The sequence below is a fragment of the Electrona antarctica genome, assembly GCF_951216825.1.
Source record: "Electrona antarctica genome assembly, chromosome: 6".
Taxonomy (NCBI): domain Eukaryota; kingdom Metazoa; phylum Chordata; class Actinopteri; order Myctophiformes; family Myctophidae; genus Electrona; species Electrona antarctica.
Genome location: NC_136811.1, coordinates 29,194,275 through 29,206,157, shown reverse-complemented (window position 1 = coordinate 29,206,157; position 11,883 = coordinate 29,194,275). Strand labels below are relative to the sequence as shown.

The following is an 11,883-nucleotide window of genomic DNA, read 5'->3' as shown; positions in this document are numbered from 1 at the left end:
AGCTGTCAATGGTGGCATACAGTGACTGACAGTTGCAAAGGCCCCTATGGCTCCTAATTGAGAATGTACCTGCTGAGGTTCAAAATCCTCAAACTGACTTTCCACTCTCTAAGGAGGAAGCCTAAAAAGTTGACTCCCCAGAGTCGAGATCTCCAGATCTTTTTTATAGTGGGGGACAGATTGGATCTGGAGATCTCGACTCTGGGGAGTCAACTTTTTAGGCTTCCTCCTTAGAGTGGAAAGTCAGTTTGAGGATTCTTGAAGACTGTACTGAGTTGGCAGTGCCTGGATTTGAACCCATGACCTTATGTTGCAAAGGCAAGAGCTCTACCTACCGAGCTAACTGGACACAATCAGTTCTTTCATTGTTAACAGCAAAATCATTCAGTGTTTTTGTAGCAAGTTGCGCAAGAATAACTAATGATAATGGTGGGTATAAAGATAAATGAATTGACTGCGTATAGCTCAATGAGTGAAAACCAATGAAATGAGAGTCGGAAACAGGGATCTAAAGGTTAACTGAAAAATTATTATTAAACTTCACAGAAAATAAACAGCTTTGAACATTCATGAAAAACAACAAAGTTTAGGCCACTTTAAGTTGTTGACTTGAAAAGTCCCAGTTCAGTTCCTATTCAGTTCTAAAGGGAACTCCAATTTGGAGAACCAGATTACCACATTTGTGGGGGGAAGGGATGTTCAGAGTTCCGGGTCGGCTCGCCAGGTTTCGGTACGAAATATATATTTTCACTTTGCCCAAATGAAATCTATTTATTAGGATGTTTTGTAAACTCTCACTCAAGATTGCTGTGGGGAGTGTTTCAGAGCAGTGCCAGGGTTAAGTCATTCATTGGCAGGTGTGACGGTTGTCTAATTGTGCTGTCCGTCCTTAACCCATTAAGACCTAGCCGAGTAGCCGATTCTACCAATGCCTTCTGTAGTTGTAAAATGTTAGTAGTGCTATTAAAGGACACCCAAAATGATATGTCTGGATGTCGACCCGCATTTGAAAATGATTTGTGCCAGACCCCCCAGAAGAGAAGATTAATGTGAAAAATATAGGCCTTTTTTGTGACCTGTCACCTGACCAGCTGTCAATAAAGTTACAAATTTCGTTAGTGGAACGTTAATCCGAGTTCCCAGAAGTTTTATTTTCCGCCACTAGGGGGCCGGGGCTAGTGGAACAACTAGTGGAATGCTACTGATGGCAGTGAGCCTTTGCTACCCCCTGCTGGTCATTATGTGGTATTTGTGAAAACCACGTTTACTACTGCTGGTTGCTTTTGGACACCAAGATCCACCTACCTTTTTAGCTCTAATTTACAGCTTAAGCATCCCCTGCTTGATTGATTGATTGAAGAATTTATTAACAGTTTGCAGAATTACAGTACATTTCAAGCACAAACTCAATACAAAGGCTGTTAACTGTGAGTGGACGACCCAATTAAGCATTACACTTGTTTCCAATAGGGTCCACCATGTTCAAATCATCAAAACATTTAGAGACGTACAAATAGACACTTCTATAGACAGAACAGGAATTCATCATAAAGGAGGTAAAAAGGGGAAAGAAACATATACAGGGGAAAAAAGGGGTGGGCGGTGGGGGGGATTCACGTTCAGCTCCGTTCATTTGTTTGTTTTCCTTGGAGGAGCTGCGTTGGGTCCCCAAGTCGGCTCCGTGGCCGTACCTTGAGTTGGCTGTGTGGCCGTGACCGTCTCTGAGTTCACAGAAGCGCTCTCCAGCTCTACCTGCTCTCATCAGTGGGTTTTTTACTAGCCTGAAATCTACTGATTTTCACCAGCAATGTTTTGATATACAGGTTTAATGTTTTTAGTTCAATGTTTGTTTTAAAAACACCATTGACAATGAACGGACAATGTACGTCATATTGTCTCTTTATTGTTAATGGCATTTAATGTTTGTGTTGGCACCGTTTGTTTTACATCACCTAATCAACATGAGTTAGACTTTAATATATTAGCGTAAACAAGTGTAATGCTTTATGGTGTCGTCCACTCACTGTTAAGTTTTTGTATTGAGTTGTACTTGAAATGTACTGTAATTCTGCAAACTGTTAATAAATCAATCAATCAAAGCACCCCTCACTTCACACAGGTGTGATTTTTATAATGCACTGAACTAAGCGAATCAGTCCAGATTCCAGGCTTGATGACAATCAGTTCAAGCAAGATGACCATTGGTTTCAATGTATACTTTATTCAATACTCTAAAATACATACAACTGACAAAATATGAAGAAACATGTTACATGTGCAAACTCATTTTACAAGTAAGTAATACATTAAGCTGTATATTGTTACACTAGTGCTTCATAGCTATTTTTCTATTGATGAATTATGGCAGTAATTGAATGAAGGCCATGGTGAAATGATTGAGCCTCATACATTAGACATGTTTATTGTACATTAATTCAATATTTACAGATTTAAATAATTCCTCCTCCTAAGGCAAAGCTTGACAGCAGTGGTGGGTATAATTAAAGAGCACACATATTCCTGTTCCATCACCCAATGTATTTTTACACAGACATGACATCCAAAGGTAGGTGTCAATTGTGTTCAAGATGTCAGTGCTATCAAGTTATCAAGTTTAACACCATGGAGTGAAGATCAAGTGACAACATGCCATCTTTATTTTCGGCTAGTAAGTAGAAAAAAAGTCCCTTTTCCGAAATGTCTTGAATGCACTATACAGCTGTGGTTCTCAAACTTTTCAATTTGAAGGACCTCCATAAATCCCATGACCCTAATGGGTTCCAATGGTTCCATTTTTACACTCTCAGAGTTACAGACATGTAAAGGTCCATTTGGAACCCCCTCAGAGAACCCAGAGGGTCCCTGGACCTCACTTTGAGAACCACTGCACTACAGCATGTACATACTCGCTCTGTATAGGTCAGAGCGAGTATGTTGTGCTCAGTTGTGCTGGCATTTTAGCCAATGATAATCAAGCCAATAAATATATGAAGGAGAGGATTGGAAAGAGTAAGACCAAATATAAAGCTGTATTCAGAGATCATGTGTTTATCTTGGAAGAAAAACACAGACCTATCTGCGATATAAAGTGTTTCATAAGCTGAGCATGGTCGATGAGAGGGGAGGAGATGAGGTTGTTTTCTTAGTAAGAGCGGATGGCAGGAGGGATGTGAGCACAATCCTGTTCGTCAAGAGAGCCGTCAATCACAGGGCGGTACGCCAAGGTCACCTGAAATTGGACAAGACGTCAGCAATTAAAGGTATGTCTTTGAGTGTGCTTAAATCTATGTGCTCAAGTAGCAGCTCGGCTCATAATTTAGAAAATGGATCTGGAATGGAAAGCGGATGATTTAATACTTTATACTCGTTAGCCTAGAGCAAAATGTCTTACATACAAAGTACTGTACATACAAAATCCTAACAATTACTGTACTATGTAGCTTGGAACTAAATTGCTTTGCGAATATGGAAATAAGTGACTTTATAAATACATGTACATACAGTAGTTTTGTTTGACCAGCTATAATTTAAGATTGTCTATTGTGCACGGCTTGAGTATTTGTAGTGTGAATGAGGGAGGAAAAATATTTTTTTTATCAAAATCATGTCCGCTTCAGGACTTCCTTGTATTCACATCGAGAAACAACCTGTTCATGCTTTTAATACTGCTTGTACCAACGTTTATACAGGTCACAGAGTATTCTCCATTTCTATGTCTGTTTAAAATGAGTCGAGGGCTGTGGGTGTGGCTGGGAGAGGGTGAGCAAGCTAACAGTGTGTGTGTGTGTGTGTGTGTGTGTGTGTGTGTGTAATGTTTTACTTATGTGTATAGGTCCCCCTCTAAAATGAGATACTGCATCTCAAGGGGCTAACCTCTCAATAAATTAAGACATTCGTTCTACGTTTTATACGTTCTTACAATACACTTTCAACACACAGCTATAGCATACCTTGCCAGTCTTGGGGTCAACAGTGGACAATGTGTGCTTCCTCCAGTGCTTCTCATAAGGCACCTCCTCCTGGCCTTGCAGAGGTTTCGCGTAATCAAACTCATCAATGCGGTCCTGGGAGACAGCGTGTTGAAAAATACAGTTGGAGTGAGTGACAGATAAAGACACGTAGGCTGGTGAAATTCCTAAAATAACATGTGGTACTGCATGTCTCTATGCTGAGTAACAACTCCAAGTACATGGTAATTGAATAAAATAATGAATGATATATAATGATGGTCAAAATTGGAGAGGATTATGGTTCCAACAGAAGCCATAATCATTGATACGGTCATCTATAGCAGAGGGGGAAAAGATAAAACTGAGAAGAAAACAGACAATAACAGGAAAAGGTACAAAAGGATAGAACAGAGACACTTAAAGAAGTGAAAAAGACAGACACATACAGTACACCTTGACACAGAGGGAGTTACACTGTCAAATAGAGAATAGTACAGTAAACCACACCTTATAGTCCTCTCTGGCATGGGCTCCTCTACTCTCCTTTCGCTGCTCTGCTCCGTGGATAGTCTGAACAGCATTCAACATGAGGTTCTGAAGTTCTAATGTTTCCACCAGATCCGTGTTCCACACAATGCCTGAGAGGAGAAGAGATTTCAATATTTTGTGATGTAGCAAACAACAATGTTACTGCCTACTAGGGAATAATGTTAATCTCTGAGGGACACGAGGCAGAATGTGGAACTGTACCATACCTCTGTCAAAGGTCTTGATGTCGTTCAAGGTCTGGTAGATACCATCCATCTTCTCACATCCCTCCTTCAGAACTTCGCCAGTACGGAACACCGCAGCATGGTTTTGCATGGTCTGTACAGAAGGACACAGGGCGATATGACTTGTGTGTTAGCTTAAAAAGTCAATTTTGTGGACAGACTATGCTGGAGATAATCAGTGTGTTTGTGTGCATGTTGGTGTATAGTGTATACCTTTTGCATGTTGAGTCTAATCTCTGAGGTTCTCAGGCTTCCGTTGGCGAACCTCAGTTTATCCAAGTTGGCCACAGACTCCTCTCCTGCACTGGGCTTCAGAGGGGACAGCTTCTCTCCTGAAAGAAATAATCGGACAGTGATATGGTCAGCAGTGATATTGTTTGTATAGTACATGGTATATTGTTGTCTGATAACGGTAACAAACCTTTAATCACCATTTTCTTAAAATGTGCATTGCATGCATGTGCAGTGCAAAGAAAATGCCAGATATATCTAATAATAATTGGTCGGGTCTGGTTCAGACCAAATATCCATGCCGATATTCCTGCTAGCAGACTGATTAGGCTACTATAGTTCCTCACCTGGTGTGTTCTGCTCGGCGATGGTGAGGGCGCAGGCTCTGCCGAACACCACCAGGTCCAGCAGGGAGTTGGCACCCAACCGGTTGGCCCCGTGGACACTGGCAGACGCGGCCTCTCCACAGGCATACAGGCCTGGCACTAACTTGTCTTCTCCGTTGGCATGGATGATGGCCTGTGCAAGTGACAGGTTGTACTCATTATAGGCAACATCTTTCAAAGGAACTTCAAATTTTAAAAAATAGCATGAATAGCACATCTACAAGCTCAGGTGTAGGAATCTTGTAGATTGTTGTATGACTTATAAGAACTTATAATACCCTTTTTTTTTTACAAAATTGTATGGGTTTGTGCATCTTGTCATGAATTGTACACACCTGTCCCTTATAGTTGGTAGGTATCCCTCCCATGTTATAATGGACAGTAGGCAGTACAGGGATGGGCTCCTTTGTAACATCCACCCCAGCAAAGGTCATGGCCGTCTCCGAGATGCCAGGTAGTCTGGTGGCTAACAGCTGAGGAGGCAAGTGGTGCAGTTGGAGGTACACATGGTCCTTTTCTGGACCAACACCCCTGAGAGACAGGAACAAGACAGAGAGAGAGAGAGAGACAAATACTTCTGTTCAATTGTTTCATCTCGTTGGGCAATAACCAAGATACCTTCTTTGGACCAGCACAACCCCCCAAAAAGAACTTCTATTTAAATATTACAACATTTGTATATTTAAATGCATTTTATACGTTTCTGAACAAATTACAGTTTGTTTTGAACACAAGTAATTTGTCATATTCTGGTCACAAGGTGGCCAAATGCTGTGGGTGGGAAAGCTCACTCACGTCATGGTAATGGAATGTTCTCAACTTTATCTCAACAATCATGACGATCAATATTTTAAAAGACAAATCCTAAATTAGATGCAATATGTATACTATCCACAGACATGTGTGCAAATATGCACCCACCCTACCTTCCCTCTCTGATCTCGATGGTCATGGATCGGGACACAACATCTCTGGAGGCCAGGTCTTTAGCGTTGGGGGCGTATCGCTCCATGAAGCGCTCTCCCTCACTGTTGATCAGGATTCCACCCTCACCACGGCACCCCTCTGTAATCAGGCAGCCAGCACCATAGATACCTACACAAATTGACATGTTAAAGGGACAATACAAATATTATTACACTTGCATATCATTGCCTGGACTACAAAGTCACACCTCCATGCAGCCTGTCACCTCTCCACGAGGAGGGGAAGTGCACTAAAGCATTATGGGCATTGTAGGAATTCAGCAATCCAGTCAAACACACAGACTTCATTATTTTTCTGGCCATAGGGTGCAAATTTCAAATTGTGCTACTGTTATCTACTACAAATACTATTAACATTGAGTGACTGCAGTTTCTTCCAGCGGTGAAATGTCCCTTTAAGGGTATGTTAATCTCGACTTCCTGCTGCCGCATGCAGGGCTTAAAGCAAGACAAAACTGAAAATGTTTTTTTTTTTTAATGTTTCCACCTTCAAAATATAGAGGCCTGAAAGTGACCTTTACAGGTTCATATTTACAATGTCACACTGTCAGTGTTAAATCACCACTCAGGAATTTACTGTACAGTTTCAAGCGTCATAGGACGACACACCGATATGAGACTAATCAAGTGCTCAGTGTTTTAGCCTTACATTGTTGAACTGTGATAGAACTCCTTTGACCTCTCTGCCAGAATTACCTCAAGAGCAGTCCATACATAACTAAGGAGTTACGGTGTCAGATGTCCAACAGCGGCAAAGAGCAGTAATAACAACCCACAACCTATTATGACTAGACTCAAAGATTTGCCTTATTTTGAAAATCCAGAATCATGTGCAATGTTAAAAAGTAAAAGGTAAAACTCACTATATATTTTTTTTTCCTTTTGTGCTATGCTCTTCGCCGCAGCGTTTGAAACATTATCTACAATTATAGTGCAGGATTATAGTGCAGGAACAAACCTTCAAAAATTAGCCTTATTGTTTGAGATACCCCTACTATCCGTGGTAGAACAAAACAAGATTATATATATATATATCTTTAGAATGTCCCCTTCATGAAATGAATTGATCCATGAAGTGACTCATCACAAAAAACGCCCATCCTGAAAGGGAGTTCCAAGTAAATCCTGTCATTTTACATCACAATTACTTGCACAGATGGTCTAGTGTCCCTACATACCAGAACATTCAGAATGCCAATATTTGGTTCTATTGTGAATAAGCAGCCTTTTCTATAAGGCCTTAAATAGGCAGAAATAGCAAAAAGTTGACTTTTCTGAGCAATATTCACTTGTCCTTTGGTTCCTACTCTATAGGGACACTATCTGTAGACCATATACTTTTAAAAGCAATACTATCCCCTCACCAGTAGGGTGGAACTGTACAAACTCCAGATCCTGGCAGGGCAGACCAGCTCTCGTCACCATAGCATTACCATCTCCTGTACTCGTATGGGCAGATGTACAGCTGAAGAACGCGCGCCCATAACCCCTGGACACAAAGTGAAAAAGTTAATGAACTTTTATTGTACACTGTAAGGTAAAGTTTAATTGAAAACCTAAGTAAGTGTGTGTGTGTTGCCTACCCAGTAGCAATAACCGTGTTCTTGGCTCTGAAGCGGTGGATAGAACCGTCCTCCATGCAGAGAGCAATCACTCCTTTACACTCCCCATCTTCCATGAGCAGATCAAGGGCAAAATACTCCACAAAGTAGCTGGTGTCATAACGAAGTGACTGGATAGAAGACATGGATGATGAATGTGTGATTTATGTAAGATTTTTGTGTGTGCTGTATTTGCCGCATTTTTCTCCCATTTTTTTTCAATGCCAATTCAACAGATTTTACAAGAGAGATAAGCAACCATGTCTATGAAAACAAGCCCAAAAGAAGCAACTAGGCCACATGACCTTATACAACATATGCCATTTTCAAATAGCCGATCTACAAGCTCACGTGTCACGTTGTGAGCTTGTAGATGTGAATTTCTTTTTTAAATCCTGAAATTAAATATGGAATATTTGTAACTAGACATTCTAACACAAATCTGGTAATGGGCTCCCTGGCTCAAAACATTTTCAGATGGGGATTAGGGACAAATACATTAATTTGGGGGTCCATGAAAAATATTTGAGAACCACTAGTTTATTGGAAACAAGCACAAATGAGCAACTACACTTTAGTAAAACCGCAACCATCAATATTTACAAGGACCTTTACAGAAAAAGAAGCCCAAAGTCACTTATAAATAAGCAGACATGGCGACACTGGTCACCTGCCGGATCAGTTCATGCTTTCTACCCCAGTTCCCCTCCCTGCTGAACAGGCAGCAGGAATCACTAATTCTGCAACTAGGATATGATCCCTCTCTGGCTTTCCACTTGCACACACTACCACTCTCTTTCATAACAGACATTCTAATGTGAAAATACAGTTGGCAATAACGGTGGGTGTTTCATTTATGTTTTTTGTGTGCCAGCATGAAGTCACCTGTACTGGAGCTATCCATGCTGGCAGCCTGGCACACACACACCCACTCAAAGTTACTGCCTTCGACTGTCTTTCCCTCAAACGTGTGTGTGCGCCCCTACCCGTCCATACAGTGTGTGTGTGTGTGTGTGTGTGTGTGTGTGCGTGTGTGCCCCTACCCGTCCATACAGTGTGTGCAGCAGGGAGTGTCCTGTCCTGTCTGCCACACAGCAGCAGCGATGTGCCTGCCCCCCCTTTCCGAACTTCAAACTCTGACCTCCAAATGCCCTCTGGTAGATCTTCCCATCTTCTGTACGACTGAATGGCATTCCAAAGTTCTCGAGCTGGGAATGAAGAGGAATTCAGATATTCAACAAATTCAGAAATGAGAAGAAAGACAGTAGAGAAAGAGAAGATTCAAATGTTAGTGTGTGTTCTCACCTCCACCACTGCTGCCGGGGCCTGCTCAGTCATGTAGTGGATCGCATCCTGGTCTCCCAACCAATCAGATCCCTTCACTGTGTCATAGAAGTGCCACCTCCAGTCATCTCCCTCCATGTTCCCCAGAGCTGCATTGATCCCACCCTAGACACCCAGCAAACATTAAGGGCTCGTACACACGGCACAATATTTACCCAGATTATGCTGTCAGGAAGCATTTTTGGCGCTCGCCGACCAAACCCCCGATCTGACACAAGATCGGGCTTTGATCAGCAAGGTTTTGCTCGCTGTGTGTGAAAGGAGCTGCGAGAAGATCATCCAGCACCGATAAAAGAGCTCGCTGACGCCTTACCGAGCGTTTCTGAATATCTAGCAGGTTTGATATTTGGTTGTCTCGCCGACTGGACATCATACAGTATGAACCGAGAAGGCCTGTATTACAGCCAGTGTGATGATAGATAATATACAGTATAACCTCTAGGTAAATCCAGGTGTCATAGGTAGCTATATTAGCCTAATATTGATATTAAATATCGCATCTCACTTGAATAATGTTGATATTAAAACGCAGGGCAAACATTTGGACCACCGCGTGTGCGCGAGACGCAGAGACAGAATTATTTAATGAAAATCAAGATTTTAGCATCCTGACTCCTGTCTCACTCTATTTCGCCCTGTATGTTCCCGTGTGTGTGCGTGTGCAGAGAGAGAGAGAGACGCAGCATACGTCCTGTCGGTCTCATGCATGTTTCACAGGATCCTGCACCCATACGTGAGACGTCAAAATGAATTGAAATACGAAAAACAAATGTAGCCTATTATGTATCGGGTCTGGATCGCATCGTCTTTCAGTGTGCGATCAATCGCCTGTGTGAAAACCACAAAGATATAATGACAGCCGATTTAAAAAAAAGACTCCTGTAGTGTGAAATACATAACAATCGCCGACAACTTCACCTACAATTGTAGGCGCCATAATCCCTTCATAAAAGGTCTTGATGAGACAAAGTGCACAACTCATTGGGTATCTTAATGTCATGCATGTTTTGCTCCAAGCACCCCAGACATGCTTTTATATTAAACCTCACTAATACTGGTACTATGGTACTATTTATTCTGTCTACTGTCTGTCTAACAATGTCTTGTATCCTACTACAGAGCATTAATTAAGCTTTTAGAAAGTCACAGTGGATAAAAGAGTCTATATTGTAACTGTACCTGTGCAGCAACCGTATGAGATCTGGTGGGGAACAGCTTGGTGATACAGGCTGTGTTGAACCCAGCCTCTGATAAGCCAAAAGCAGCCCTAAGTCCTGCACCTCCAGCACCCACCACAACAGCATCAAATTCATGGTCCACAACTGGGTACTGGGTCGATATCTAAAGATGAATTTGCATGAAAAGCAAGGCAGAGAGAGAGAGTGAGAGAATTGGTGAGGAGAATAGCCACAGAAGAAAAATATAGGAAGTCAAGACCAAGACACAGTAGGTTTATATTGGAGCGACAGTGGCTGAGGAGGTAGAGCAGCTGCTTGGGAACCCAGGCTCTCACAGAGTGTCCTTGAGCAAAACACTGAACCTCTTATTGCTCCTGATGAGTAGGTTGGTGTCTTGCATGGTTTCATCCGCCATCAGTGTATGAATGTGTGTGTGAATGGGTAATGCACATCGTAAAGTGTCTTAATAGCGCTATATAAATGCACCATTTATAAATAATATATTCACACATTAGTGTTTAACTGAAAGCTATTGTTGTCGCTCACCTCATTGGACACTTTTGCATTCTTCTTGCCGTAGATGGAGAAATGAAAGTTCTTGGAACTCTGAGAAGCAGCAACAGGTACCTGTGATAAAGGAGATATTACAATACTCACTGATGAGGTGATATGAGATTTATTTAATTTATTGACAAAATGAAAATTGCAGTTCAAGCAGCTTCATTGTATTTAAAACTGTTAAAGACTACAACGTTATATTATTTTTCCTCAAATATGGTAATAAGGCATTGCTGCGCTTGGCTCAACCTGGCAGCACTATAGCTCCTTCACTCAATAATTTGTTTTCTATTATTCATAACCGAGTATAGGGGACAGGGATCATTGATTGAGACATAAAGCCGGGCCATTGATAGGGCCATGTTATTAATGAACTAGCACGGAACAATTAAGCAGTGGTTGCAGTTGCAGTTCTTCCCCTCTAAGGTTCCAATGGGTTCGTTGTGAATGTAAATATTGTTTACGACTACTTTATTAACAATCGTCAACGTAATGTGATGTATGACATGCAAGGTTATATTCAAATGAGTTTAGTTTATGCATGATACAATGTCACAGCAATAACTAGCGAGGCTCTTTAAGTCGCGTTTCCATTATGTCACAGCCACATTCAAACACATGCCAGTATGTGACGTCGCCCATGTTAATCCCAACAGACAGTGTTTCTACAAATACAAGACATCAGTCGAAGTAGTGAGAACTAATATAAATAATGTCACTCACAGATTGTGTTTTTGAGTATAGTATCCTTTTGGAGAGGACCCGGGATGCTACACGAACACTAGCCATGGCGTCGAAGCTGAGGAGGGTTGACTAACTTGACCCTGAACTCAAACAGCAAGGGGAGCGTATTTCTGTAACACAGCATGGAGCGAA

At 41.6% G+C, this 11,883-nt stretch overlaps 1 protein-coding gene across 1 annotated transcript; it reads right to left on the bottom strand.

Moving 5' to 3' along the window:
* Positions 1 to 2,251: 2,251 nt before the first annotated feature.
* On the bottom strand, positions 2,252 to 11,855 carry LOC306924456 (succinate dehydrogenase [ubiquinone] flavoprotein subunit, mitochondrial). Its single transcript, XM_079502965.1, has 15 exons — positions 11,731 to 11,855; positions 10,996 to 11,076; positions 10,451 to 10,612; positions 9,233 to 9,376; positions 8,971 to 9,135; positions 7,910 to 8,058; positions 7,691 to 7,815; positions 6,267 to 6,435; positions 5,676 to 5,871; positions 5,302 to 5,473; positions 4,937 to 5,055; positions 4,706 to 4,817; positions 4,458 to 4,588; positions 3,951 to 4,064; positions 2,252 to 3,229 (listed from the first exon to the last, which is right to left on the bottom strand). Exons 1-15 carry the CDS (start codon positions 11,794 to 11,796, stop codon positions 3,143 to 3,145), a joined length of 1,992 nt encoding a protein of 663 aa, XP_079359091.1. The 5' UTR covers positions 11,797 to 11,855; the 3' UTR covers positions 2,252 to 3,142.
* Positions 11,856 to 11,883: the final 28 nt, after the last annotated feature.

Bases quoted from the DNA above. Each gene is read 5' to 3' on its own strand.
- LOC306924456 (XM_079502965.1), bottom strand. From the start codon at position 11,796: ATGGCTAGTGTTCGTGTAGCATCCCGGGTCCTCTCCAAAAGGATACTA. The intron at 6,436-7,690 runs GTGAGGGGATAG...CAATTTGTGTAG, and splicing joins TGTACAGTTCCACCCTACTG to GTATCTATGGTGCTGGCTGC. The intron at 5,056-5,301 runs GTGAGGAACTAT...TATTTCTTTCAG, and splicing joins CGCCGAGCAGAACACACCAG to GAGAGAAGCTGTCCCCTCTG.